The 27,505-nt window shown below is 39.4% G+C and overlaps 1 protein-coding gene across 7 annotated transcripts in view; it reads left to right on the forward strand.

The window, feature by feature from the left end:
* Window positions 1-26,130, forward strand: part of LOC134348131 (actin remodeling regulator NHS-like) — a 469,821-nt gene extending 443,691 nt beyond the window's left edge. For 6 of the 7 annotated variants that reach the window (XM_063051051.1, XM_063051053.1, XM_063051057.1 and 3 more), the window contains 4 exons: window positions 8,000-8,128; window positions 9,212-12,232; window positions 14,396-14,516; window positions 22,105-26,130. In XM_063051051.1, the coding sequence (XP_062907121.1) occupies window positions 8,000-8,128; window positions 9,212-12,232; window positions 14,396-14,516; window positions 22,105-22,675 (3,842 nt within the window). In that variant the 3' untranslated portion in view covers window positions 22,676-26,130. The remainder of the gene's footprint in view (window positions 1-7,999; window positions 8,129-9,211; window positions 12,233-14,395; window positions 14,517-22,104) is intronic. The other variant, XM_063051052.1, reaches the window with a different exon arrangement.
* Window positions 26,131-27,505: the final 1,375 nt, after the last annotated feature.

The following is a 27,505-nucleotide window of genomic DNA, read 5'->3' on the forward strand; positions in this document are numbered from 1 at the left end:
CTGAGTTCCTCCAGCATCTTGAGCGTTGCTCTGGGTTTCCAGCATCTGCAAAATCTTTTGTGTTGGTGAATAGAATGAATGTTTAAAGTAGGATTAGGGTTCAGGATTGGGATCAATTTCAGGAATACTTTCAAGATACCAACAGCAACGTCCTGCAGACAGCTCATAAATCTACTTCTTCTTTCAAATATGAATCTACTACTAAGCTGTGTGCAATTGGAGCTTGTGATTTACATTTTGTATGTGTGTTTTGGAGGTAATTGTGCGATCGGGCGCTTTGCTGTCTCTGAGGGAGTTTGGTGAACTTTGGAGCGGAGTGTGCAGCCTGGAGACGGGACTCGAGCCCATGATCGATTCCATTGCTTCTCTCTGATTGAGGCATTGAGCAAGGCTGAAGTATAAGGACAAGAGTGGAGCATGGGCAGGTGTTCGGTTCTGTCTGCCTGTGCTTGAATGGTCTTCCTCTCCCTCTTGCTAGCTGCTGTTAGACGAAAGTGCAGGGGTCTTGGGATTCACGTTGCCAGGATTGATCGTTAAAGCTGTGGACTTGATTTGGGAGACTTTGAGGTTCATGTTGCATGTGTCCCTGGATTCTGTTTACTCTTTTTCCTTGCTGGTTTTGAGCAGTTTACTCAGGGCGATCAATGCGGATTAGGGCACTTCAGTGAAGGAATGCCCTGCGGACTGCATTGGCTAGGGGCGCAGTGCTGAGCTGAACTCCTGGTTTCACGTTTGATACTCTTTGCGTTCACTCACTTCTTGTGCAATTTGTTCTTTTTATTCGCACGTTGGGTATTTGATGTTTTCCTGAAGGGGTTCCATGCTGTTTCTTTGTTTTCTGTCTGCCTGGGGGAGGATGAATCCCAGAATTGTGTTCTGTATACATAGTTTGATAATAAATATACTTTGAATCCAGACAAGTTGAGAGTAATTCTGCACAGTCCTAACTGATTTGTTCCTTTTACATTGTACAGCAATAAACTGGTCAGGTGAATCACTCACAACAGAACTCCCAGTGTCTGACTTTGTTTTTATAGCCACTATATTTATATGGCTAGTCCCTTTGAGCATCTAGTCAATAGTGACCTCTAAGATGTTGATGGTGGGCAATGTCGTGAATAAGTGTGTAGATTCTCTCTTGTTGAAGATGGCCATTGTTTTTGCAGTTTTCTTCTTTCCTTATAACATTAAAAACAACACAATCTTGACCTATCAGGTCTGTGCCAGTTCACAGACCAGTTCCATTCCTCCACAGTTCCCCCCCCCCCCCCATAACCTACTCTCCCCACCTTTTGTTATGCCATTTATTAGCCCGTGCCTGAACGTCATCCAGGTCTTACTTCATACAGGCATGTACGACTTCATGTTTCAAGGAGCTGCGAATGGAATTAAACACAGTGCAATCATTAGCAAACATCCCCATTTCTGACCTTCTCATGCTAGGAAGGTCACAATGAAGTAGCCGAACATGTTTGGGCCTAGAACACTGCCTTGATAATCAACAAGAACCTCCTGGGGAATGACCTCCAACATCTATAACCGTCTTCCAGTATACAAGAATAAAAACAAAAAAAAAAGTGCTGGAACACTCAGCAGGTCAGGAAATGTCTATAAAAGAGGCCCTTCATTAGATGTCCATTGTACAAGGTAGATATCCAACCACAGAAGATCTTCTTCTTGACTAGACTTCAGTTTAACCAAGAATCAATGCCAGTGGTGCCCCATTGTTAGTGGCAGTACCTCTCACCTCAACTCTGGGATTAAGCTCTTTGGTCCATGTTTAGATCAAGGATGTTTTGTGTTCTGGAGCTAAGTAGCCTTTGCAGCTCTAGGATTTGATCCTGATTTCTCGCTGCCTGTGAGGGATTTGCATATTCTCCCCATGACTACGTGGTTTCTAGCTCCATTCCACTTTACAGCAATCATCTACTGTAAATTGTCCTCTGTGTAGCTAAGTTGCTAAAGCAATCCGGTTGGATGCTGATGAGCCCACGGGGAAGAATACGTTGCAAGGCTAAATGGGAACAAGATGAAGGGGAGCTAGACAAGTGTCATTGCTCTCATGAGAACCGTTATTGACTCAATGAGTCAAATAGCTTCCTTCTGCATCATAAGTGTGCTACAAAACCCAAAATGATAGCAGTGAGCAAGTTATTGGTAAGTAAGAGCCATTTTAAAGTGCTGCTGATGACAACTTCACTTATTTTGCTGACGATAGAGGGTAGATCGGTTGAGTAGTAGTCAGTTGTTTTGGATTTGCCCTGCTTTGTCTGAACAAGACATACCCAGATAATTTTCTATATTGTCAGTTAGATGCCAGTTACCTGGAACAGCATGGCTAAAACTGAGGCTAATTTTGAAGCATGGGTCTTCAATGAATCAAATTAGAAGTTATCTGATCCCAAAGTCTTAGTTGAACCTAATGCTCTCTGACAGTTGTTGAGTCTGTCAAATTGTGTGAGAACTTATTACAATGATGTATGGAATCTCAGAAGATCATGCACTTGGAAGTTCTAAATGCCATTGTGGTATGTCTTTGATTTTGACATGCTGGCCTCTGCTATTGTTGAGAATGGAAATGTTCTTGGAAGCTGTTCGTCCCCTTTGCTGCTTAATCGTTTATTATCACTCAAGCCTAGATGCATCAATAATGCTAAACTTTAATCTGATCCATTGCAAATGGGATATCTATCGTGTTTTGTTTTTGCCATTTAGCAGCTTCATCAGGTTGGCATTTTATGATTTGATACACATGGAACAGCTGCAAGCATGCTGCTCTGTGTGCTTCATTGATCTAGGGTTGATTCCTTGTTTTGATATTAATGATGGCTTAAGAAGTATCCACGGTAGTGAGATTATAGTCTATGATGTACTGTACATTTGTGCTGCTTTTGTTGATGGTTCCAGCTTCTTATGGATGCCCTGTTCTGAGCTGTTTTGTGTCTACTGCAATAAGGAAGATTTGTCATGTCACACAACACAATGGAAAGGTCCTTGGTGTGAAGGCAGAATATTGTCCCCACGCAGTGGTCATTTTGAGCAATGCTATCATGGACAGTTGCATCTGAGGTGGGTAGATTTGTGAGGATGAGGTCAAATATGTTTATCCATCACTCATTGACTGCCACAGACTCAGTCTGACAGCCAGGTCCTCTGGTATGAAGTCCATTCAGTCAGTGGTGCTTGGTAGTGGACTTTGATGTACTTCACCCAGACTATATCCTGTGTCCTTGCTTCTTTCAGTGCATTTTAAGAGCATCGTTGGTTGCAGAAGATAGGAGAACATTTCTTTGTTCATATTTAACCGGAAATCATGGAATCTGGAGTCAGGGTTGAGGACATCTATGGCTATACAGTACCTTCTGCCTGTGCAGACCCCTCTATTGGGCAGATTATGATGATGGAACACAACGCATGATCAATACAGTATGACTCTGTGAGAATGACTATGTAAGGTTATTATCCAGCCCTAGATGGAGACAGAGGGTCATACAAGCACAGAAGCGGGTATTTCAGGCCACTGAGTCCCTGCCGACCCTCAGAGGGCTTTCAGAGTGGTGTCGCTAATAGAGTTGCTGCCAGCCAGCACAGGAGATCTGGATTCAATCCGAAGCCTGGGTTCTGTCTGTGTGGACCTTATATGTTCTCCCAATGGCTGAGTGGGTTTCTTCTGGATGCTCAGGTTGGTGGTTTGAATAACCACTGTGATATGCCTCTAGTATTTAGATAATTGGTTGAGTTGAGGAGAAGGTGGAGAGAATTTTAAAAAAGGGTTAATGTGTGATTAGTGTAAATGGGTGGTTGATGGTCAATGCAGGCTCAGTGGTCTAATGAGTCTGTTTTCATGCGGTATCTCTATGACACTCAGTTGCGTTAAACGTACCCTAGACACATTTTATTCTCCTCATATTCCCAATGTGTTTGGAATGTGGGAGAAAACCAGATCATCTGGAGGAAACCTGGGTAGTTACAAGGAAATTGTTCAAACTCGGCACAGACTGCACTGGAGGTCAGAATTTAAATTGGGTGACTGGGGCCATGAGGCAGAAGATTTATTGCCATTGTGCCACCCCTGAGGAGAACTCTGCAAGGATGACTGAGCTGGGAGCAACTTTTGCTGAATCCATACTCAATATCTAGGTTGATGCCAAGTGGTTTTATTCTTTATCTGTTTCAATGTAGCAGTTATAACACAACCATAATGATTGGTTTCGAGCAGGGGTTCCAATCTGGGTCCACAGATCCCTTTGTTAATGGTGAGGGTCCATGACATAAAAAAGGTTGGAAACCCCTGGTTTAGAGTCATGTTTCAGCCAGACCAGACTTGTGCAATCCTTTGTCTGTGTCACTGCCATTAACTGTGAGCTCCACCAACCCTTATGCAGCTGGCACAGCCAAGCTCTACCCTGTAATCATTCATTTGGTTGAGACATCACTGATTGTCACAATATAACCAGTCAGATTGCATTGCGACTGCCCCTTGTAGTATGCTCTTGTTGATATAGTGAAGTAGTAGATGGTGTTTACCAAAGTATGCTTCAGGAAGGTTTCATTATTAACAGGCAAAATGGACGGGGAACAGTTATCATATGTAGCAGGCCTCTTCTACACATGTCCAATGATTCCTTCTTTGCATTGAGTTCACCCCTGTCTTAGACTTGTATAATTGAAACTGCATTGGCCAGTGAATTGCTTAGTAACATCCATGTTTCCTCATGGTATTTTCTGACATTATGCACTCTCATTAGATGGTACATCTGAATGTCAACATGTCAGAGAATGTGGAGGACTGCTGCAAAGTACAGTACACTCCTCTCATTTCTGCATTCTTGCAATAAACTCTGCAATTTGGGCTGTTGGAGCACCAGAACCTACTACTTTGGTGGGTCAGGTAGTCTTGCACACATCTCACAACATAGTCATTCTCCTGACAACTGGGAAACTATGGGCAGAGTCCAAAATGGGAGAGGGTATTGTTACCTGCTGCAAAAAGAGAGGAATAATAAATAAATACTGTACATTATTATTTATTATTCCTCTCTTTTTGCACTATGTAATTAATTTAATTTTCTTTTTCTGATTGCAGAGGGGAAGAAGCTGTTTCTAAAACGCTGACTGTGTCTCTTCAGGCTCCTGTACCTCTCCTTGGTAGCATTGAGAAGAGGGCTTGTCCTAGGTGATGGGAGTCCTTAATGATGGACTCCGCCTTTTAGAGGCATCTCCATCCGAAGGTGTCTTCATTGCTGGGGAGGCTAGTACCCATGATGAAGTTAGCTGAGTTTACAACGTTCCAGTGCTTTTTTTGATCCTATGCAGTGGCCTTTCCATGTTAGATGGTGATGCAACCAGTTAGAATGCTCTCCAGGGTACATCTGTAGAAATTTTCAAGTGTCTTTAGTGACATGCCAAGTCTCCTCAAACTCCTGATGAAATATAGCTGCTGTCTTGCCTTCTTTGTACTGTAATTGCATCTCAGAGATGTTGCCACCCAAGAACTTGAAACTTCTCATCCTTTCCACTTCTGATCCTTGATGAGGACTCGTGTGTGTTTCCTCGATTTCCCCTTTCTTAAGACCACAAACAGTTCCATGGTCTTCCTGATGTTGGTGCGAGGTTGTTGCTGCAACACCACTCAAGCCAGCTGATCTATCTCATTCCTGTACGCCTCCTCATCGCCATCTCAAATTCTGCCAACAATAGTTCTGTCATCGCTAAATTTATAGATGGTGTTTGAGCGGTGCCTAGCCACATAATTGTCATGACTACTGCATATCGTCTTCCCACAATTACTGCACTTAACTTGGCTTTTACCTCTGTTCTTACAATCCTGGGCCATCCGCCCCCTACCTCCACACGTAAAACATTTCTCATTGTCTTGCACTCACCACTATGGCTGTACATTCTCCTGTCTTGCCCCTCTCATTGCCTAGTTAAGCATTTCATTAAATGTGTTGCCGGCGGGTAGCCCCATCTTTATTATCCGTGTCTGATGTGGACCCATGCCATCTGTCAGAAGTTGTAAGCTGTCATTGTCCCAATTAGGCCACTATGCTGATATTTTTGGTCAATATTGACTCCTTTGGCTCTTGTGTAATTGAAGTAATTTGAGTCTAATTCACCTGTCCTTATCTGCCTCTGTACAGGACCTCAGTTAGACCTCTGAGGATCTGCTTCTCCCTTTAAGCCAATTGTTATTTTGGATTTGGTCAGACACTGCGGACCGGACGTGGGTATTTTAACCTTTAAAACAGTGTGTATATCATCAAAAGTTGGATGATGAGCCTCCCTTAATTGTTCAAACCTTTTGTCAAAAAAGAACATTATCATCATTACATTTGATAGCAGGTAACTGGTTTTGCAACATCAGCTGTAAAGGGTTCTTGCAGCCGGGCTGTGTAGCACTATTCACTATGGTCTTCTGGACAACCCGGAGGGGTGCTGGTTCTGAGGCACCCGCTGTCTCCTTGCTATACAGTGGAGATTGTGGATCTTTATTCTGAGTCCCAAACTCATCAGCCGAATCATCCCAATCTACATCATGTTCTGCAGGTACTTTTGGACTTATACTAGCTATCAATAAATAAGGCATCCGTTAGTCTTGTGAGACCATGGATCTGCGCCTGGAAAGGCTTCACTCTCCAGGGCGCAGGCCTGGGCAAGGTTGTATGGAAGGCCGGCAGTTGACCATGCTGCAAGTCTTCCCTCTCCACGACACCGATATTGTCCAAGGGAAGGGCAAGGGCCGATACAGCTCGGCACCAGTGTCATCGCAGCGCACTGTGTGGTTAAGTGCCTTGCTCAATGACACAACATGCTGCCTCGGCTGGGGCTCGAACTCACGACCTTCAGATCGCTAGTCGAATGCCTTAACCACTTGGGCACATGCCCACATTCACCCCAAAAACGGGGATTCTAAGCTTCTTTGGCAATTGCTGCTGTGTGGTGATTGCCCAATAATAGTGTCACTATCACTAAGGCCTTTTCGTATTTGCCTTTTCCTTGTCCTTTCCCCAAACAATTTGCTCAGATAATATGCTGTCTGGATTGTAACCCATCTTTACCATTTTTGTATCAAGTTACGATCACGGTGTGCTACTGTCTGTATGAGGGACCCTTCCCATTCCCACAGTACTTCACTGTTTCCTCAGGCTTCCTTTATCCTGCCTTACAGTATCTGCAATTCTAGTTCACCAAGCCCATGTTTTAATTAACTGATTTCCCAAATCATTTTGTAACCCATTGCCACCTGGACCCTATCCTCCAATTACTCAGGCATCCCAATTCCCCATTCTCTGACATCAAACTCCTCACACTCCAAGATCTCTTTTTACCACAGCTTGCGGTCATAGTCAATTAATTTCATGACCTAACAGGGTAGTATCTCAAACGCACTCACTCAAATAGGAGCCTCATAATCAATTGTGGTCCAGTGAGGTATCTAGCGACCACATCAGTTGTAGGTGCAAACTGAAAGGCCACATGGTGCTGGTGTTCAAAATAACTAGCACAAGGAGATGAGTTAAAGCTGATCTACCTGAGCATAAATTTGGTACAGCTTTTAAATTAGTAGAACTATACTTTGATAACAGAATGGTGGCTACAGGAAGACTCAATTAATTAAGCCAAGGTCCTGATTACAGAATAAAATGATTATTTACAGGTCTAGCAGCTAATCTAATTTTCTGTTACAATAATGGGTGAATACTACAGTAGATAACATATTTAATGAAATTCCTGAAACTTGTTGCTGCTGTATTTCATGTCTCTACTTTTAGGCTTTGTCTGCGGTTCCTTGTTACATTAGCACAATCTGCATTCATATTTACTTATTATTAGCCCTCACTATTATTCCCTTGCAACATGTAATATCACGTGGTCTTCCCTAAAATATATCTTTAAATATGATTTATCCACTTTTGGCACCAATGTGTTAAAGGAGTCTAGTAATGGTTGTGGAAGTTTGTACAGATTCCAATTTGTTTTGCATTCACCATTACAGGAGTGGGTTTTGAGAGACAGGTCATTGGCCGATACTCCTTTGCTCATCCTCAATCAGCACTGCAGCGAAGACGGAAGTTAAAAAGGCGAAAAACCATCAGTGGAATTCCCAGGCGTGTACAAGAAATAGGTAAAACTTGTAAAGCTCATCAATACTGTCTGATAAGAAATGTTTCCTGCAATAATTACCTGATTTTTTTTTTAATCCACAATTGAACTCTGTAAATCAGAGCAGATGTTCTCACACAATAAAGGAGACTTCCAGTAATAGAGATTTGCAGTAATAGACTTGCAATAACATGACCACGTGATGTTCTAAAGCCCTTAAATTACTTGTTACGTTTTTAACAATGGAAAGTTATGTGCGCAAAATCAAACAAGCATATCCATGCAAATCAGGTAATACTGTAGTGATATAGATGACAAGTAAATATTGAACAAGACCATTCTTGTTCTTCAAAATAGCTGAGAGGACATACAGAGTCCCAGTTGAACAGGTTACTTGAAAGGCAACACATGCAGCACACTGGAGCATTCCCTAAGTATTCGACTGAAATAGCCCCAGATTTTGTGTTCAAATCTCTAAAGTTGAGACGTATAACTCTCTGGCTATAAAGGGAGACACTATCACAATGCCACAAAGCCAACTTCATTACATTTTTGAAACACAGCCATATTCTAACCTGACCATTGTTTTGACTTATTCCTGTTATTTCAATTAGTTCATAGGTCCATAGACTGGTACAGCATAGAAACAGGTTTTTTGGCCCAACTTTTTCTTGCTAGTCAAGATGTCTATCTATGCTGAGCCCATTTGCCTGCATTTGGTCCTCATCCCTCCAAAGTTTTCCTATCTATGTTCCTATCCAAATATCTCTCAAACATTATAATTGAACCTACCTGTACCATCTCCTCAAGCAACACATTCCATGTATTCACTAATGTTTCTGGAAAAAATTGCTCCTCATAGCGTCTTTAAATCTTTCCTCACTCACTTGAACCTATGTCCTCCTAAGCCAGTAGGATTTCTTCCACGCCTAGCTTCTCAGAAAATTTGTTCAGAATAGACTATGGAACAGAGACCTTTTGTTGCAAGTTTCTCTCGCTGGCAGCCAAATAGCCTCCAGACCTAAGGAAATTCAGGACCTTTACATACGTTCTGCAACTTCACATTCATTTTTATGGGACATTTTCTGATTCTGCCTTTTATTAGCAGGTTCCAATGAATCCTCAATTGCTAAAGAAAGGAATGTGATTGTTCACGTTAACCCAAAATTAGACTGTCACAGTGATGGAGTGAATTCTACCAGTGCCCGATCTGGGACCAAGGACTCAGAGTGCCAGACAGATGATATCCTTATCGCAGCGCCATCAGTAAGGCGGATTCGAGCTCAGCGGGGCAGCGGCATCACATCTTCCCTGTCACATTCGGATGGGAATATCACAACTCTGGCTGACGATTCGTCCTCAATGTTCCTTTCACCAATCGACAACCACGTCCGTTCCCGTAGCCTTTCTCGAGACGGTGTCAGAGTTTCACTGTTACCTCATGAATTAAGTCAGGACAATAGTGCTGAAAGCATCGTTAGTGCTGCTGAAAAATACTTGCCGACCCCAGAGAAGGCAGAAGAGGAAGACGACAAAGCCAGTCTGTTTAACCGGAGTCTGCAGAAACATCATTCAATAGGTGTGACTGTGCAACCAGAGCAAAGCACAGAACACAAAGTCCAGGTGACAAAAATGTCCAACTTTGTGCCAGAGGCTGACATGGGGAACAGTGAGATCTCTTCAAATTCAGATACCTTTGGGAGTCCGGTCAACAGCCTCTCTAGTACAGGAGTTATCCTAAGCAGTCAGATGGATCAAAAGGAAGACCATCAATCATCCAGTGGGAATTGGAGTGGAAGTAATTCAACATGCCCTTCACAGACATCAGAGACAATCCACACTGCATCCTCACCACCACTGACAAGTTCTTCACACTGTGATTCAGAAATATCCTTGAATACACCGGCCCACACCAATTATGATTCACCAGGTTTCCTTCTGGAGCAGTACACATATCAAGGAGACAAAGTTAGAGGTCACAGGGCGAACTCCTTTACTTCCACAGGGACAGAAGTTGTTGAAGATCTCAATACAAGTAATGCAAGTGATGCAGAGTGGAACTATTTACACCATTGCCATGATGCATCTTGCAACCAAGATCTTAGCCCTAAGCATTCAAGGACCAATAGCTTAGGGTGCCCGAGTTTTGCCAGTGTGGGTACATGTGACAGCTTTATTGAGAGGCCACCTTCTTCCAAAACCGACTCAGGCTCACATTTCTCTGTGGATACTGAAGGATATTATACATCCATGCACTTTGACTGTGGTTTAAGAACTACTAGAAACTACATTTTTAACTATGCATCCACGGGCTCTGATGGAATCCAGAGTACAGAACATGCTTCTGAACTTGTTGAGCTCCCTCTACCGGATCCTTTAGAACTAAGAAAGCAGAAGTTTCGGGGCCAGAGCATTGCTCTCAAGAAACCAAAGGCAAAACCAGCCCCACCAAAACGCAGTTCATCTTTGAGGAAAAATGAAAGTCATACAAGTGAAAGCTATCAGAATGAACCAAAGACAAACAATGGGCAGGATGGGACTGTATCTTACAGAGATGCACAGAAGTCATTGCAGCTTGACCTAAGTCTTGCATCTGACGGGTTCAAATGTCCCATGCTACCTAATGAAAGGAATATTCCTTGGGATAGTTGCAGCACATATGCAAATGATAATGAGTTATCAGACCCTCAGTTCACCCCATCTGAAACACCATCACTTAAAGATGAAAGTGGCACACAATCAGATTATGCAGGCCTCTGGCTCTTGAATGACTTAAAATCTAGTGATCCTTACAGATCGTTATCAAACTCCAGTACTGCAACAGGCACAACTGTGATTGAGTGCACAAAGTCTCCAGAAGGTTCAGAGTCACAAACATCCCAGTCAGAATCCCGTGCCACCACTCCATCCCTTCCCTCCATTGATAATGATTTCAAGCTGTCCTCTCCAGACAAACTGGCAGGTTTGGCATCACCATCAAGTGGATACTCTAGCCAGTCAGGAACACCAACCTCAAATTTACCCACACCTCTCTTTCCTGGCCCCCTGTCTCCAAACAGTGGAAAAAGAAAGCCAAAAGTTCCAGAGAGGAGGTCTTCGCTACAACCATCTTATGCAAGGGATGCTAATGTTACAAAGAAAGACCTCGAATTACCAATTATACCTCCAACACATCTTGACCTAAGTGCTCTTCAGAATGTGTTTAAAAGCAAGCCTTCTGCTCAAAGAAACCAACTGCATATCTCAAATCTAAGTAAAGGCAATGAGGCAGCTGAACAGCCTAACAACAGTCCATCTGTTTCCCTTGCCATTACCCCATCAGTGCTACAGTCAGTACAGCTTCGTTCTATTAGTAAAACCAGGCAACCCCGGAAAGAATGCCAAGAAGAACCTGGCATATCAGAACCAACTTGTACAGAGCCTGTCACGCCACCATATAAAACTGAACCACCAGGTTACAATACAGATAAGTGCAATGAACTTTCCAGTTTACTGCCACAAAAATCACCTTCCCCAGAAGCAAACATCAACTTATTGGATGTGGAAAGTACTCATGCACTTCAAGAATATAATCTGAATGAAGAAAGTGTGACCCCTTTACCCTTGCTCCCTTCAGAGGTAAAATCATTAAAAGCTAATGGGAGTACACAGATCCAAGAGGTTGGAGATGATCAATCAACTGCAACAGCAAGCTATCAGGCTGTTTACAACAGCTGCACAGATATCAGTGAAGCAAATTTGGTGAAGAAGAGCTCCATACAAGAAATATATCAAGACTTGAACAATTCCAATAAGGAGTTTCAGAACGAGGTACTTGCACAAGAAATGGGAAATCAGAAGAAACCTGAAAGAGTGCCTTCATCAAGTAACACTATACCAGAATCCCTATCTGCAGCACCATCAAAACCTGCAATTGTAGAGAAATTGGAAAGAAAACTTGACTTTGACTCAGTTAATGAAAACAAAGCTGCATCTGCAGACATAATTCAACCAGAATCAACAGATGCACAGAAGCACAGTAAGGACAGTGTTGAAGAAAAGACCAAGAGGTTGCAAGATGGCAGTCCAGATGCAACAGCAACAGCCGAAGCTCTGTGCGTAACTTCTAGCGACAGTCAGTACAAAGGTAATATAGGTAAAAGTTTATTCATTTTAGTTCTACATCAAATTGTAGAATGAAATTGTTATGTTCAATATTTAGCACTGATAGGGTAAAATAATTTGTTAATGAGTCTGTTGATTCCACCACCAAAGTATTCTTTCATTGCACAAAATCTGAAATGTTTTGATTATTTTCAGAACATTTTTCACTTTATACTTTATTGTTGCCAAACAATTGATACTAGAATGTACAATCATCACAGCGATATTTGATTCTGTGCTTCCTGCTCCCTGGATTACAATTATTAAATATTAAAAATATTAAAAGTAGTAAATATTAAAGATTTAAATTATAAATCATAAATAGAAAATAGAGAAATGGAAAGTAAGGTAGTGCAAAAAAACCGAGAGGCAGGTCCGGATATTTAGAGGGTCAGGATCTGTTCAGCAGTCTTATCACAGTTGGGAAGAAGCTGTTCCCAAATCTGACCGTACGAGTCTTCAAGCTCCTGAGCCTTCTCCCGGAGGGAAGAAGGATGAAAAATGTGTTGGCTGGGTGGGTTGTGTCCTTGATTATCCTGGCAGCACTGCTCTGACAGCACATTATCAAACTCAACCATTCCAGTAAGTAAAACAGATCTACTTAAAACGTATACAGTAATTAAAACATAAAACATATAATTAACCCTTATAGGTGCAAAGAATAAGCAGATTGTGGATGATTTATGTTTATATCCAGACCCAAATGTAGGTTGGTGTGCTCTCTTTCTTCTAAATCAGATATTGTTAATTGTGCTTCATTAGCAATATTTAACAATCTGTTTTCAATGTTTTACTTTATTTCCTTTTTATTTATCAATAAATAGATATACTGTGAGTGTTAAATTGTTTCAGCCCATACATTTTAAGCATTGGATATGCTTCATATACCTACTGCTCGTATTTCTCATCACTAGCTTTATACTCTACAATAATTACATCTGATAGCAAGCCTTTCTCACTGGTTCCAGAATTAAAGGCAAATTACAACAAGTGAGCATAGAACTTTACTTTTTGCCTACAACCAAGAATACATTTGAAATATAAGGTGAGATCCTATAATGAGGCCAGCTTTTCCTGTGGCTACTCTGGCACACCTGTGTGCAGTAAGTATTGGAAAACTGAGTGAAAGGGTTCATGCCAGGATAGAAAGCTGATTTTAATCAGGTTATATTAATTGGAAGAAAATTTGACATTTTAAATCATAGATATTCATGTCTATGCTTAATATGTCCACTGCAGATGATACATATTTCTTCAGTTTCCTAATCATTTAAGTAGGATTCTCAACCTATGTTTTCAAATGTGTTTAGGTTTTGGACTAAAAGACGAGTTTCCTCTATATTTTCCAAAACAGATATGCTGATTTCTTCTTAACCTCCATCAGCTCAACAAACTTGTCATATGAGACAATGATAGCCTGATTCTGAAAATAAATAAAGGAGAACCTAAAGTAGTTCCAAATGGAGTCTTTCAAATATGGATGTGAAATGAGTTCCTCCCGACTTGCTCAAGCTGCTTCTTTCTGTTTAACTATGAGTTTTCATTAGTGTGTAATGCAACAAATATATTGTTTAATTTTAAGAACATTATTGCTATATAACAAAAATGAAAAACTTATAGTGATCTCTGTGAATTTTGCACCAATTTTCCAATGAAATCATTTGAAAATAAGACCTGCTCAAAATGCTTAGTCCTTAATGTGACATTTTTCAGGCAAATTTTTAAGAAAGGATGCTAAATAGAAGCTAATTTTTCTGGAAACTAAATAATAAGCATTTCATGTATTCATTGGGAAGCTTGTTCCCATGTTAAATTTATAAAGGAAATCAAACTTTAAAAAGAAAAGGTGAAAAAGTTTACGGCAAGCTCATAAGTTTTGAATAAACAATTGTGGAGTACTGCTTATGTGAACTAATATAGTTCAATGCTGTACGTGATTAGTTACATGTATGTAGAAGCAGATTGAATTTAGTTAGAAATGTTGTTCTTTTTACTCACCATTTCTTGACCAGATTAATAACTTCTATAAAAGCAGGCTATTTAACCATACTAAAATATTAAATAATGGCACACAATGAAATATGTATGACATTATATGCAGACTGCTAAAGTAAATATCATAAATTACTGTTTTTCATTTCTACAGATGTGGGACAGGTTGAGAGTTACTTGGCTTCTGCTATAGATCCTCAAGCTAATGAAGATAACGTATTCATATCACCAAACAAACTCCGTACAACAGAAGATCTTTTTGCTGTGATTCACAGGTCAGAATCTTTTATAATTGTGTTTCTGCAAGTATTGGTCAATAACTCAAAAATAAGCAGATTACCTGGTTTCATGGTGGTTGCAGTAGGGAACAAGATACATATTGTACAGGAGATGAAAGGAATAGGATAAAATGTGGTTGGAGAATCAAGAGATTGCAGATACTGAAATTTAGAACAAAAAATGCTGGAAGAGCTCAACAGGTCACACAACATAGGGGAAAAGGAACAGTTGACATTACAGGTCAAGACTCTCATCTGCTTGGAGGAGCAACACATAAGGAGCTGGAAGAACTCTGCAGGTCAGGCAGCATCTATGAATATTTGAGTTTCTTGATACAGGTTTGGTTAATATCATTGATGTGTGTCAAACTGAATTTAATCTACAAAAAATATATTTTACTGTGGAATAGATCAGTGCTTAATTAAAAGACCATAAGATATAGGAGCAGAATTAGGCCATTTGGCCCATTGTATCCAGAACAATCCCAGAATCTAGTGATTCTTGAAAAATCATTGCTAATGCCTCCATGATTTCTTCAGCCACCTCTTTCAGAACCCTAACATGTACACCATCAGATCTAGGTGACTTCTCTACCTTCAGAGCTTTCAGTTTCCTAAAAACCTTCTCTCTAGGTACTTCACACGCTTCACACCTGCAAAGCTGCTGCGCAGGTCGACTCTGTGGTTAAGAAAACATACGGTGCATTGTTCTTCATCAATCGTGGGAATTGAGTTTAGGAGCTGAGAGGTAATGTTGCAGCTCTATAGGACCCTGGTCAGACCCCACTTGGAGTACTGTGCTCAGTGCTGGTCGCCTCACTACAGGAAGGATGTAGAAACCACAGAAAGGGTGCAGAGGAGATTTACAAGGATGTTACCTGGATTGGGGAGCATGCCTTATGAGAATAGGTTGAGTGAACTCTGCCTTTTTTCCTTAGAGCAACGGAGGATGAAAGGTGACCTGATAGAGGTGTATAAGATGATGAGAGGCATTGATCGTGTGGATAGTCAGAGGCTTTTTCACAGGGCTGAAATGGCTAGCATTAGAGGGCACAGTTTTAAGGTGCTTGGAAGTAGGTAGAGAGGGGATGTCAGGGTAAGTTTTTTACGCAGAGAGTGGTGAGTGCGTGGAATGGGCTGCCAGTGACAGTGGTAGAAGCAGATACGATAGAGTCTTTTAAGAGACTCCTGAAAGGGTACGTGGAGCTTAGGAAAATAGAGGGCTATGGCTAACCCTAAGTGATTTCTAAGGTAAGGACATGTTTGGCACAGCTTTGTGGGCCGAAGGGCCTGTATTGTGCTGTAGGTTTTTTATGTTTCTATGTTTCTAATTCTGGCCAGCTCATCTGTCATTCCTTTGTAATTTCCTTTACTCCACTGTAATACTGATACATCTGACTTTAGCTTCTCCTTCTCAAATTTCAGGGTGAATTTGATCATATTATGATCGTTTGCCCCTAAGTGTTCCTTTACCTTGCCTTCTAATCAATTCTGGTTCATTGGACAACACCCAATCCAGAATTGCAGATCCCCTAGTGGGCTCAACCATAAGCTGCTCTGAAAAGGCCTCGCATAGGCACTGTAGAAATTCCACCTCCTGTAATCCAGCACCAACCTGATTTTCCCCAATCTACCTGCATATTGGTCCCCCATGACTATTGTAACATTGCCCTTTTGGCATGCATTTTCCCTCTCCTGCTGTAATTTGTAGGCCTCATCCTTACTGCTGTTTAGTGCTCTGTTTACAATGCCCATATGGTTCTTTTTACCCTTGCAGTTCCTTAGTTCTATCCAAAATGAATCAACACCTTCCATCCCTATGTCACCTCTTTCTAATGATTTGATTTTCATTTTTTACCAACAGAGCAATGCCACCCCCTCTGCCTTTCTACGTGTCCTTTTGATACAATGTGTATCCTTGGGCATTTAAGTTCCCAGCTATAATCTTCTTTCAGCGATTATTCAGTGATGCCTATAACATCATACCTGGCAATCTGCAACTGTGCTGCAAGTTCATCTACCTTATTCTGTATTCTGCGCACTTCAAATATAACACTTTTAGTTCTGTATTCACCCTTTTCTATTTTGTCTGCCTTTTACATTGCAACTCATCCTGTTGACTGCAATTTTGCCCCACCAACAGCCTCTCCTCACTACACATAGCATCTGTTTGTAAACCAGCTACCTCATCTTCAGCACAATTATCTGCCTTTCCTACGATACTTCTTGCATTGAAATATAGGCAGCTCAGGACATTAGTCACACCATGCTTAACCTTTTGATTCCTAACCTTGTCTGAGGTCTTACCAACATCTACCTCCACAACCTCTCCATTAACTGTTCTAGCACTCTGGTTCCCATCCCCCTGCAACTCTAGTTTAAACCCCACCGTGCAGCATTAGCAAACTTTCCCGCTAGAATATTAGTCTCCCTCCAGTTCAGGTGCAAACCGTCCCTTCTCTACAGGTCCTACCATCCCTGAAAGAGAGCCCAGTAATCCAGAAATTTTATTACCTCCCTCCTCCACCAATTCCTTAGCCGCATATTAAACTGTATAATCTTCCTAGTTCTGACCTCACTAGCACGTGGCACGGGTAGTCACAACCCTGGAGGTCCTATTCTTTAACTTAGCACCTAACTGCCTGAACTCTCTATGCAGAACCTCATCACTCATCCTACCCACGTCATTGCTACCTACATGGACCACGACTTCTGGCTGTTCTGGTATTATGAAAGAATTATTTCCATTAAATGTCCTGCATTGATGATTACCTTTGCTGATATTTCACATTATTTATGCCCCCAATGTATTTTTACATGCTGCAACATATTTCTATCCTGTTGGTAAGCAGAAGATGTAAACTAAGAAGAGGAAGACAAAGCATAATAAATAAAAAGTCATTTAAAGAGGAAAGGATTCTTGTCATGTTTGTTTTAAAAAGCAGGAGGAGAGAGGTAACTGAAACAAATAAATTGTATGAAAAGTGAAACAAGATAAACAGAGCAGAGTTGAAGCATGTGACAGCTGTGTTGGTCACCGGAAAACTCAAATGATGCAGAGATGGTAAGGCAAGGAAAAACCATTAAAAGCTAAATTGGAGATAGAAAATAATGGAGAAATGTACAACCAACATGTTACAGGATATGTCAAATCAAGCATGGCTTAAAAATGGGTCAGGCTAGTGGAAAATGCATTTGGCCAGATGCAGTAACCAAGGAGCAGATACATAAATAGAACTAGACATTGAGGAAGTCAAAAGTTGGGAAAATGAGAAGCAGAAATGGTCACGTACTGAGTTACAGTGAAAATCTTGTCTTGCATACTGTTCATACAGTAGTAAAGCATTCAGGTAATAACAGAGCACAGAAGGAAGTGTTATAGTTACAGAAAAGGTGTAGCGTGTGCATTGTGAGGTCAAGAGTTCATTGTATTGTACTACAGACCTTATAACAGCAGGGTAGAAGCTGTCTTAAGCCTGATGGTACATACTTCCATCTGGTGGTGACTTAACTATTATGACAATTGGAAGAAAAATTTGCTGACAGAAGTTCAATGCACACAAATATTTAATATATGAATTTTTGAATTAGAATTAAGGGAAAACAGTGACAAGTAGTCTTGTCAACATTCATGCATATAATGGTTGGAAAAATTGGACTTAAAACACTACAAAGGGGAATCAGATCAGTGCTTATCTAGTGACAGCCAGTGTATCCAACAAACTGGTTTCCCTACTATTGATTTCCAAGGATTAACAAAGGTCATGAGAAAATCAAGGAAGTCTGGTTAAATAAAACCTGCAGAAATTTAAAATGACGTAGTAAATACCTTTTGAGCTCTTTGGACAGTTAGCTGGTCACTGTGGTTCTCTCAATTATTTATTTATTTTTGTTTATGTGAAGGAGAAATGCCTCATTTGTTTGAAAATTAAAGTATAAGTGTACTGCTGCATTTTGCTTTTGGAAAGTTAAACTGGCCAAATAGAGTGCTTGTTTCAGATTTGATAGAGATCATATGGTAATACTGGGAGTGCAAGCAGTATTAACTTAATATACAACTTTGAGTTTAGAAGGTTGAATTGCAAGAAGTTTTCAAAAATAATTGAAAAACAATCTTAAATTTGGATCTGTATAATCATATTGGATCTAAGCAAATCAAGAGAGAAATTAGAAAGCACTGTTTTTATATAATGGTACTGGCAATCTGGAATTTGATCTTCAGTGCCTAGTGGAGCTGATTCATTTGGATTTTTCAAGATGGAATGTGTTAGTATTTTTTGTGTAATGATATCCAGTAACTTTGAGCACAGATGGTTAAATGGAGTTGAGGTTGAGATCACAATCAGACCAAAGAGCCCCATAAGCAGAAGGCTTGAATGATCCATTGCTTTATTGCTAGATGTTAATATCACAAATCTGTTATTTACAGCAGAATACTAATTTTATAAAACAGAAAACTGATAGAGGAACCCTCTTTCATATTACAAAATATACTTTATTGGATCCTATTGTAAAATGAAAATAATTTTAGTTAAATGTAAAAGCATCTGCTAAAAAAGATTTATGATTTTGTCAGATCCTGAAACTGGAGACAGAAATCCAGCTATGCTTGGAATACCTAATTTTCTGGCTTTGGGATTTGTACCCTCCACTCTAGAAAATATGCATTGCATGCACTTATTTAAGTGGAAACATTTAAGAGGAGGCTGGCCAAGTTTATAGTACATCAATATATTCCTCTGATCTTGAAATTGGGTCTTTAGGATAATTTCTAAAGGCAGGGAAGGGTGATAATATTTCATTTGAAGAATACTTCCTCATACCTCCTAGGTTTAAGTAATCCATAAATTCCTGGACAATACAAAAGAGGCAAGACTTTGAGTGTCATAGGACTTTGTGCCTTAGAACTGAGAACACTCTGCCTGCTAGAAAGAAGAAAATCTGACTGAATCTTGAATTAACTGCCCAACAGTATTTCAACAATTTGGAAGCGCTCATGAACATTCATTCTCAAATATTATTGCACTTCCTGTTCATCTACTGTTCTTAGTGAAGACTAAAAACTGTTGGAACATACTAGAAATTTAATAATTGTTGATTACATGTGCTGTTTATTTTACCTAATATTGTGTAGTGGGTTTAGGAAGAAGATCATTCAATTATTTTGATGGATATACATGCCTATAATCTCTTTCATGATGAACATACTAAATTAAAATTCATAATTGCTTTAATTCCAACCATTTGGTTCCATCCTTGTCATTGTTACACAATATCTACCTACACATATAGACATTACATCTGAACAACGTAATACAATAATATAGTACAATAGTAGCAAATTAATCTGCTTTCCCTTGAAATGATCCTGTTTCAATTTGGCTGTGATTGTTGCATGTCTTGTAAAAGTGGCAGTATTTCACTTTTAGAATGACTGTTGTGGTTTAACAGCTCATATCTATATGATGCCTCATTAAAATCATTATAAGTAGATATCTTTGGTGCTTCCCATTTTGGAAAGAGATCTTAAGAAATTTCAAGCAGGTGTTTCGTGCTGTGAATGCTCTTCCCTGCTGCATGTATGCGTTAGGTTATTCTCAACAGCTACCCACAATCAGGCAATATTTGATGCATTTGGAAGTTCCAAGGCACTTCCTAAATCAACACAGCAAAAAACAATGAATTATCATGATCTATTGAATTTCAAGTGTGCTCCTTGAGTGTTATTAACAAAAAACATTGGCACCCTTTCTTTTAAATTTATTTCTGTATTTCAGAATTATTTTATCTTTTCACTTAGGTCCCTTCCTCACTACACTGAAACCAAGAAATGTTTGCATTTATACACAGCTTATCCTGATCTTAAGATGTCATATAGCATTCTTGATCTGTAATTTTGATGCAATGTAGAAAACTCAATAGTTGACTTCTTCACAGTAAGATCTTTCAAATGGTGATGGTCAACTAATCTTTTTTGATTATGAATAAATATTGGCCAGAATAACAGGAAGAATATTCCTTGGTTTTAGAACAATTTGGAAGGATTTTTATGTACATTTAGGAGAGCATATATCACTTTCTGCAGTAGTGCACAGACATCTGTAGTTGGGAAAATGCTTGAAGCTGTCATTAAGGAAGAAATAGCAAAACATTTAGAAAGAAGTGGTTCCTTTAGACAGACGCAGCATGGTTTCAGAAAGGACAGGTCCTGTTTGACAAACTTACTGGAGTTCTTTGAAGACATAATGAGTGCAGTGGATGGAGGGGAACAGGGGATGTTATATACTTGGATTTCCAGAAGGCATTCGATAAGGTGCCGCACAAGAGACTTATAAATGAGATACGGATGCATGGAGTCGGAGGAAGTGTATTGGCATGGATAGTGGATTGGTTAACCAATAGAAGGCAGAGAGTTGGTATAAATGGGTGTTTCTCCGGTTGGCAGTCGGTGGTGAGTGGGGTGCTGCAGGGGTCGGTGCTGGGCCTGCAGCTATTTACCATTTACATCGATGATTTGGAAGAGGAGACTGAGTGTAGCGTAGCAAACTTTGCTGATGACTCTACACTGAGTGGAAAAGCAAATTGTACAGAGGATGTGGAAAGTCTGCAGGGGGATATAGATAGGTTAAGTGAGTGGGCCAAGGTCTGGCAGATGAACAATGTTGGTAAATGTGAGATCATCCACTTTGGAAGGAATAATAGAAGAGCAGATTATTATTTAAATGGTGAAAGATTGCAGGATGCTGTTGTGCAGAGGGACTTGGGAGTGCTTGTTCATGAATTGCAAAAAGTTGGCTTGCAGGTGCAACAGGTTATTAAGAAGGCAAATGGAATGTTGGCCTTCATTGCGAGAGGGATTGAATTCAAGAGCAGGGAGGTCATGCTGCAACTATACAGGGTACTAGTGAGACCGCACCTGGAGTACTGTGTACAGTTCCGGTCTCCATACTTGAGGAAGGATATTCTGGCTTTGGAGGCAGTGCAGAGGAGGTTAACCAGGTTGATTCCAGAGATGAAGGGGTTAACCTATGAGGAGAGATTGAGTCGCCTGTGATTATACTCTCTGAAATTCAGAAGAATTCCTGGTGACCACTGCACGGAAACTAGGAAAAACATCATCAGACATTTAAAAAATACCCCTGCCATTAAGCAATTTTGACTCATCACAGACACCTCCTTTATTTTCACATCCCTCTCTCTTACTGAAAACTAACCTGCATCTCTCTCCCACTTTTTAAAATTTCTTGCAGACACAGTGTTGATGGTTTCTTTCCTCAAATGTCACCAGACCTGGTGAATTTTTCCAGCATTTTCCTTTTTATTTCAGATTTCCAGGATCTGAAGTCTTGTTTCCATTTTCATTTTTATAATGTGGCTATTTTTATATTATTTGAACTTTTTTATTAAATTCTAAGAATATGGCTCTACGAAAAAGAGCTTTGGAGCTGCAAAACAAAAGGTGGAATTTCACGTAATCAAAGTTCCACAAAATTTATGTAAATAGAGTTGGTATTAACACTACCATTTTAATTAATGTCTTAAAACTCTTTTGAGGAAATGTTATTTATTTTGCTCTTCCTTCTAGATCAAAAAGGAAACTACTCGGGAGGAAAGATTCTGATGAAGGGCCGAATGTAAACAAACCAAAATCATCTCCTGCCAGCTCCCCTGGAACTCCCCCGGCTATCCAAAAGCAGCCTGGCCCTATTTATAGGAGTGTCCGCAAATCCAACACCTCAAAGGAGGAGTTCAAACTACTGCTGCTTAAAAAAGGCAGCCGGTCAGACTCAAGCTATCGATTGTCAGCAACAGAAATATTGAAAAGTGCAAGCCCAGTTTCTCCCAAGTCCCCTGGAGATGTTTCCCTAGACCAGGCTAAAGATGGTGAGGATACTTCTCATTTTCCTTCAGGATGTGAAATGCAGTTCCCAAGTTCACCGTACTCTCCGAGGTTTACAACAGAAGGGATCACTTCCAGGAGTTTCTCCACCTCACTATTATCCAGGCCAAGCCGCTCTCGAGCGCCACCGGCAGCGGGGAGCAGTCGCTACAGTGCCCGCAGCCGCCTTCACAGCGCACCAATGCAAGTCATCTCTGAAGGGGAAGCTGAGAACTCAGATGGAAGTCTACACGATGATCGGAGCTCACCCACATGATGATCAGGTGCAGAATGACTGGGACAGCAACAGTGGTAAAACAAACATGAGCATGCATGCGGTTCAGTTTAGTCACATTTAGATTGAGAGATTTATCAAAAGCAAAGCAGGTCATAAACATTTAAGAAAATATATAATGCTGCCCAAGTTATTAGCAAAAAATAACTACTGAAATAATAGATACCTTCACTGTTTTTCCACAACTGCTAGTAATTTGATCATCATAAACTTTGATTAAATATTACCAGAATAGATAATTAAGACAAGTTTTGACTCATCAATTAAAGAAAATCAAAGGCTATGTTTTCTGAATTTGGGTAAATATTCAATTTAAAACTCTTAAGATGAATTCTGCAACACTGTATGCACTGTGTTCCCTTTCATGTGGCATTAAGGGAGTGTCATTTTCCTGATGTGACAAAACAGGTGCTGAAGGAAAGGATAGTTGTGAAAAATGGACATTGCAGTTCTAGGTATTCCAAACATGATTTTCTAGGCACTAAATGAAATATTCTGTGATGTGTTAGAAACTAATGTAAATATCATCACTTTTTGACAGTTACAGAGTATTAATCCTTTGAGCCATGAACGTTCTTCATGATGTATACCAGTGTTTTTCTGAGAACAAAATAGTACTGTACCTCAGAGAGTAAGACAATGATAGATGAGGTAGCACGTGAGCAGATACATTCGCTCAAATACATACCACACGCACATCATTTTATCTCCATCTCATAATTCAGCAGGGTTTTTTTTTCAGAATCATTCCTTTGAAATTATAGCATCTAAAAATCACCAGATCTCTTGTTGAGATAATTAGTTCAAAAAGCAACTTATACATTCTCAAAAATCCAATCAGGAAGTACATGTACAAGAGTCTATATGATAGAAATGCCTAGTTTTAAGAGCTTAATATTCTATATTTGCTCAAACAGTCTTCCATCATAGCCTAAACTTTAATTAACCTTTATTGTTTACTGAAAAAATAGGATTACACTCAAAGGATTAATATGGTACTACCTAATCATAAACAATATTACTTTTTTAATTTACTGAAAATCATTATATTGTACAAATATAAAAAAAGAACCTAAGGAAATGGTTATTTTTGTGATTAAAGTTGAATTACTTGTGTATAGACACCAAGAAATGCATGCTTGCAAAAATGGCGAAATTTAAAACAATATATAAGCATTTTCAGAACCATAGTTATAGCTGGGGTTTAAGTGGGGCATATGGAGCTCATGTGAGAAGTAAAACAGTAAGCCTTTTTAAACAAGGTCTGCCATTAAAAGATGCTCAACCACTATTTCAAAAAAAGCATAAGTTATAAATGTTTAACAGATACTAGTAATGGGATTTACTGAAAAGACAAAGATGGTTTCTGTAGTTTTAAGTTTTTTTTAATAAAAAGGGTAAGAAGAGCAGTAAAAATATTGGGGCAATTTTAACTGAAGCCTGCTCCAGCGGGTTTTCCTCCTGTTGAGTTAGCTTATTATGATCCCCTTATAGGTTTTGGGAAGGAATTCATGATGGTGTATACTTACAAAAATGGATAAGACAGAGAAGTCATTCATGTGTATTGAAAAAGGTAATATTCAAAAAGTATGAGGTGGATGAGTAACTGTGAGAGATGAATGATAGGTGAATGGGTAAGAAAATGGGGTATTTCTAAAGTGCAGATTGATTCAGAGATGTTCAGTAAAGACTTTTTGCCAAGAGGACTGTAATCCCACTTTGACAATAAACACTGAAGAATTGGAGAGCAGGGTAGATGCTGGAATGGCTATATTGATGACTGAGGAACAATCCCAGTATTAAAAAGCTGGTGACAAAGCTATAAAAACTAATGCTTCAAAATTCTAAGTATATTTGGCACCATGAGATGAGTCTCTTTGGTTGTATGAACTATGTAATATAGAGTAAAAGCATCATTGATCTGTTTATGGGGTGTTTGCTCATCAGCCTAGGTCAACTTCAGTGTGAAGGCAACAACTGTTAAAAGTTACAGCAATTATTATCTGGCCAGTTCGCAAAAGCAACAACCCTGTGAAATAACAGGAAAAACTGCAATGATGGAACAGGAAACAGAACAGAAAGTGTTGAAATTTCACAGCAAGACCAACCAGTACTTAATAGAAAGTTAGTTAACAGTTTAAAGGAGATCATCCGGTTAAAGTTACAGAACTTCCCTTCGAATGTTAACTTTGTTCTTTATCAGATGCTGATGAACCTGAAGTACATGGAAAGCTTGGAGGGAAAAGTGTTTTACCTGTTGTTAAGGTTGCTTCTGTGATTTCAATAATTCATTCCTGTATATCAAATTCAACATTTACAATAACTCCCATCTTATGAATGAGCACAATTTATTGTGTAATTTGAAAGCTTTGTATCACTGTAGGTGGCTGAGTTAGGCAATGCATTTGGGTTTTTAATTATTTGCAGTGTAAAGCATTCAATAAGAAGCAGTGTTCTTTAGCAAAAGATTATATATCAACTCACACACAGCTACAATAGCAGCAGTCTTGTGCCATATTTTTCTTTTCCCTGGAACAGGTAGTTACATGAAAATATTTAGAAATGAAGAAAAATCTTTCAGGACAACTTACCAGTTAAAATATATGATGCACAGTTGCGAGAGGAACTGCTTAGTTTTTATTTAAAGCACTCATACAATTACTGAATGCTCTGACAGCACTGCCATCTTTGAACAAGGTGATCTAATTATATTGTATAAATTACTTTTGTGAAACATCATTCCAATATGTTGTGTTCTATTGTTTGCACTGAAGTGTAAGACAGTGAGTGTTTGAAGTTCTGCAGCTGCTTTCTAATAGTATCCAATGATTCCTAACTTCTATTGGCTTGTTTCTGTTATTTTGGCATATATAAGACAACTACAAGGTTCTGCACAGTTTAAATAAAAATGTATATGGTCTCTTAAAGAATATTGCCTAGGGTTTTGCCAAAGGTTGAATGAATGCATCTTAACTGCATAGTTGGCAGAGTTAACAAAATATAGGTTTTGGTTTATTGTATATATTTAAAAAAATATAAAAGAAGGTTACAGTGTAACTGTATGGGTACTAGAACCAGGCCAACCTGGAAGACAAGAATGGTTTATGGATTTGCAGCCATTTTATAATTTTTTTGTAATATTTGTAAATATGGACTTTTTAAAATGCCGAGATGCTTTTTTGTAAAATGTTTTCAAAGTTTACAATTAATTTCTAAGCCTTTGTATATTTTAGAGCTGTGCAACACTTTTAAGTCTTGTATTTATTTTTAGTAAAAATTGTGAATCTTTCCCTGTGAATTCTTCCCAAGTACAGTACATTTGGCCAGTCAAGTCTGGCTGCTTTGACAGTGTGCATAGAGCCTGACAATAAATGTGACTGCATTTGATCGGCAGAAAAAGAACCACTTTTCCATAGTTAAAACTCATTATATTTATCTTTGTGCATTCAAAAGCTAAATATATTCTGTACATCAGTTAGACACACAATGCATATCACTTTTTGATCTTTAATGTCTTGTGAGTGATTGAAAAATTACATTTGGGTTTTGTTTCTAGCACTTGTGATAATGATCCTCAAGCAAAAAGGCCAGCAAAATGCTTTATTTAACAAGATCACAAGTCTACACAAGATTAACTAGTTTCAGGTACTGCAGCAATAAATGTGCTACAATCAGCCTACATTTATCTGCTCTCAAGGAAGTGAGAAGAAGAACTCAGGTTTTCAGTCTTAATTACTCTTGGTATCTAGGTCTGGAACATACACATGAGTAGACATCAGAATAAGACAAGGCTGACAGTGACACTTGGTGTAACATTCACTGTCTGGTGCATTGGCGGCTTTTGTTTAAAGTATTGCCAAACATCCATAGAGTTATGGGCTTTACCTACCTAAGCTTCCCAACTGGAGGAGGGATTTAATTTAAGAGTTAATATATACTTTAACAGATGTTTTGAAAGAACAAGAACATATCATAATCACTACATGAATTTGCATAGATGCAAGTTTTTCTAACTATCAGAAACCAGCCAAGCTTTTTGAGCCGATCAGTCACTTCCAGATAGGGAGTAGAAACTGAAAGCTACTTGGGCTTTCTGGTACTAACTCAGAACTGCAGCAACCAGCATTCACTGGTAAGACATTTCTGCCTCGTAAAATTAGATGGGATAGAGCTCTCTAGAGGTAAGTGAACAATATATGAAATAAAATTTGCTGTACACAGGAGGTCAAACAAAGGGAGGAGAAAAACAGCAAACATTTCAGTTCAATGATTTCACTCGATTTTTTAAAAACATGAATGATAAACCAACAAGCTAAGGTGAAGATGCATTTAATGTAAAGGGCACAGAATATGTTTGGGCACAGGAATAAGCAACCAACAGTAGGGTGCTTCAGTGACACCACTATTCATTGACTTTCATAGCTGCAAGAGAAGAACTACACCAGGTGGTGAAAGACCCATGAAGGAATAACTGACTTCACCTTATTCTCAGCTACTTACCTGATGTATTTGTCCACTTATTGCTTTGGTAAAAATGACCACTGTCCAGTCCTGTTTTCACACTAAGGGCTCATTTTCTATAATGCACTGCCACTTTGTTAAATTGGATAGATTCAGAATAGATCAAGTAACATAGATGTTATTTCCAGGACACACTGTCAACAGTCCAGTGAAAGAGAATTATATTCCACTTTAATTTGAAAAATCATGACATGCCATATGTTTCTCGTTAATATTATCATTAAACCAGGAAATAATCCTTTTTTTAATGCAGAGTGTAAACACGCTTGCTTGGAACACTCACAAATTGCA

This window comes from Mobula hypostoma, chromosome 6 (assembly GCF_963921235.1).
Source record: "Mobula hypostoma chromosome 6, sMobHyp1.1, whole genome shotgun sequence".
Lineage (NCBI taxonomy): Eukaryota > Metazoa > Chordata > Chondrichthyes > Myliobatiformes > Myliobatidae > Mobula > Mobula hypostoma.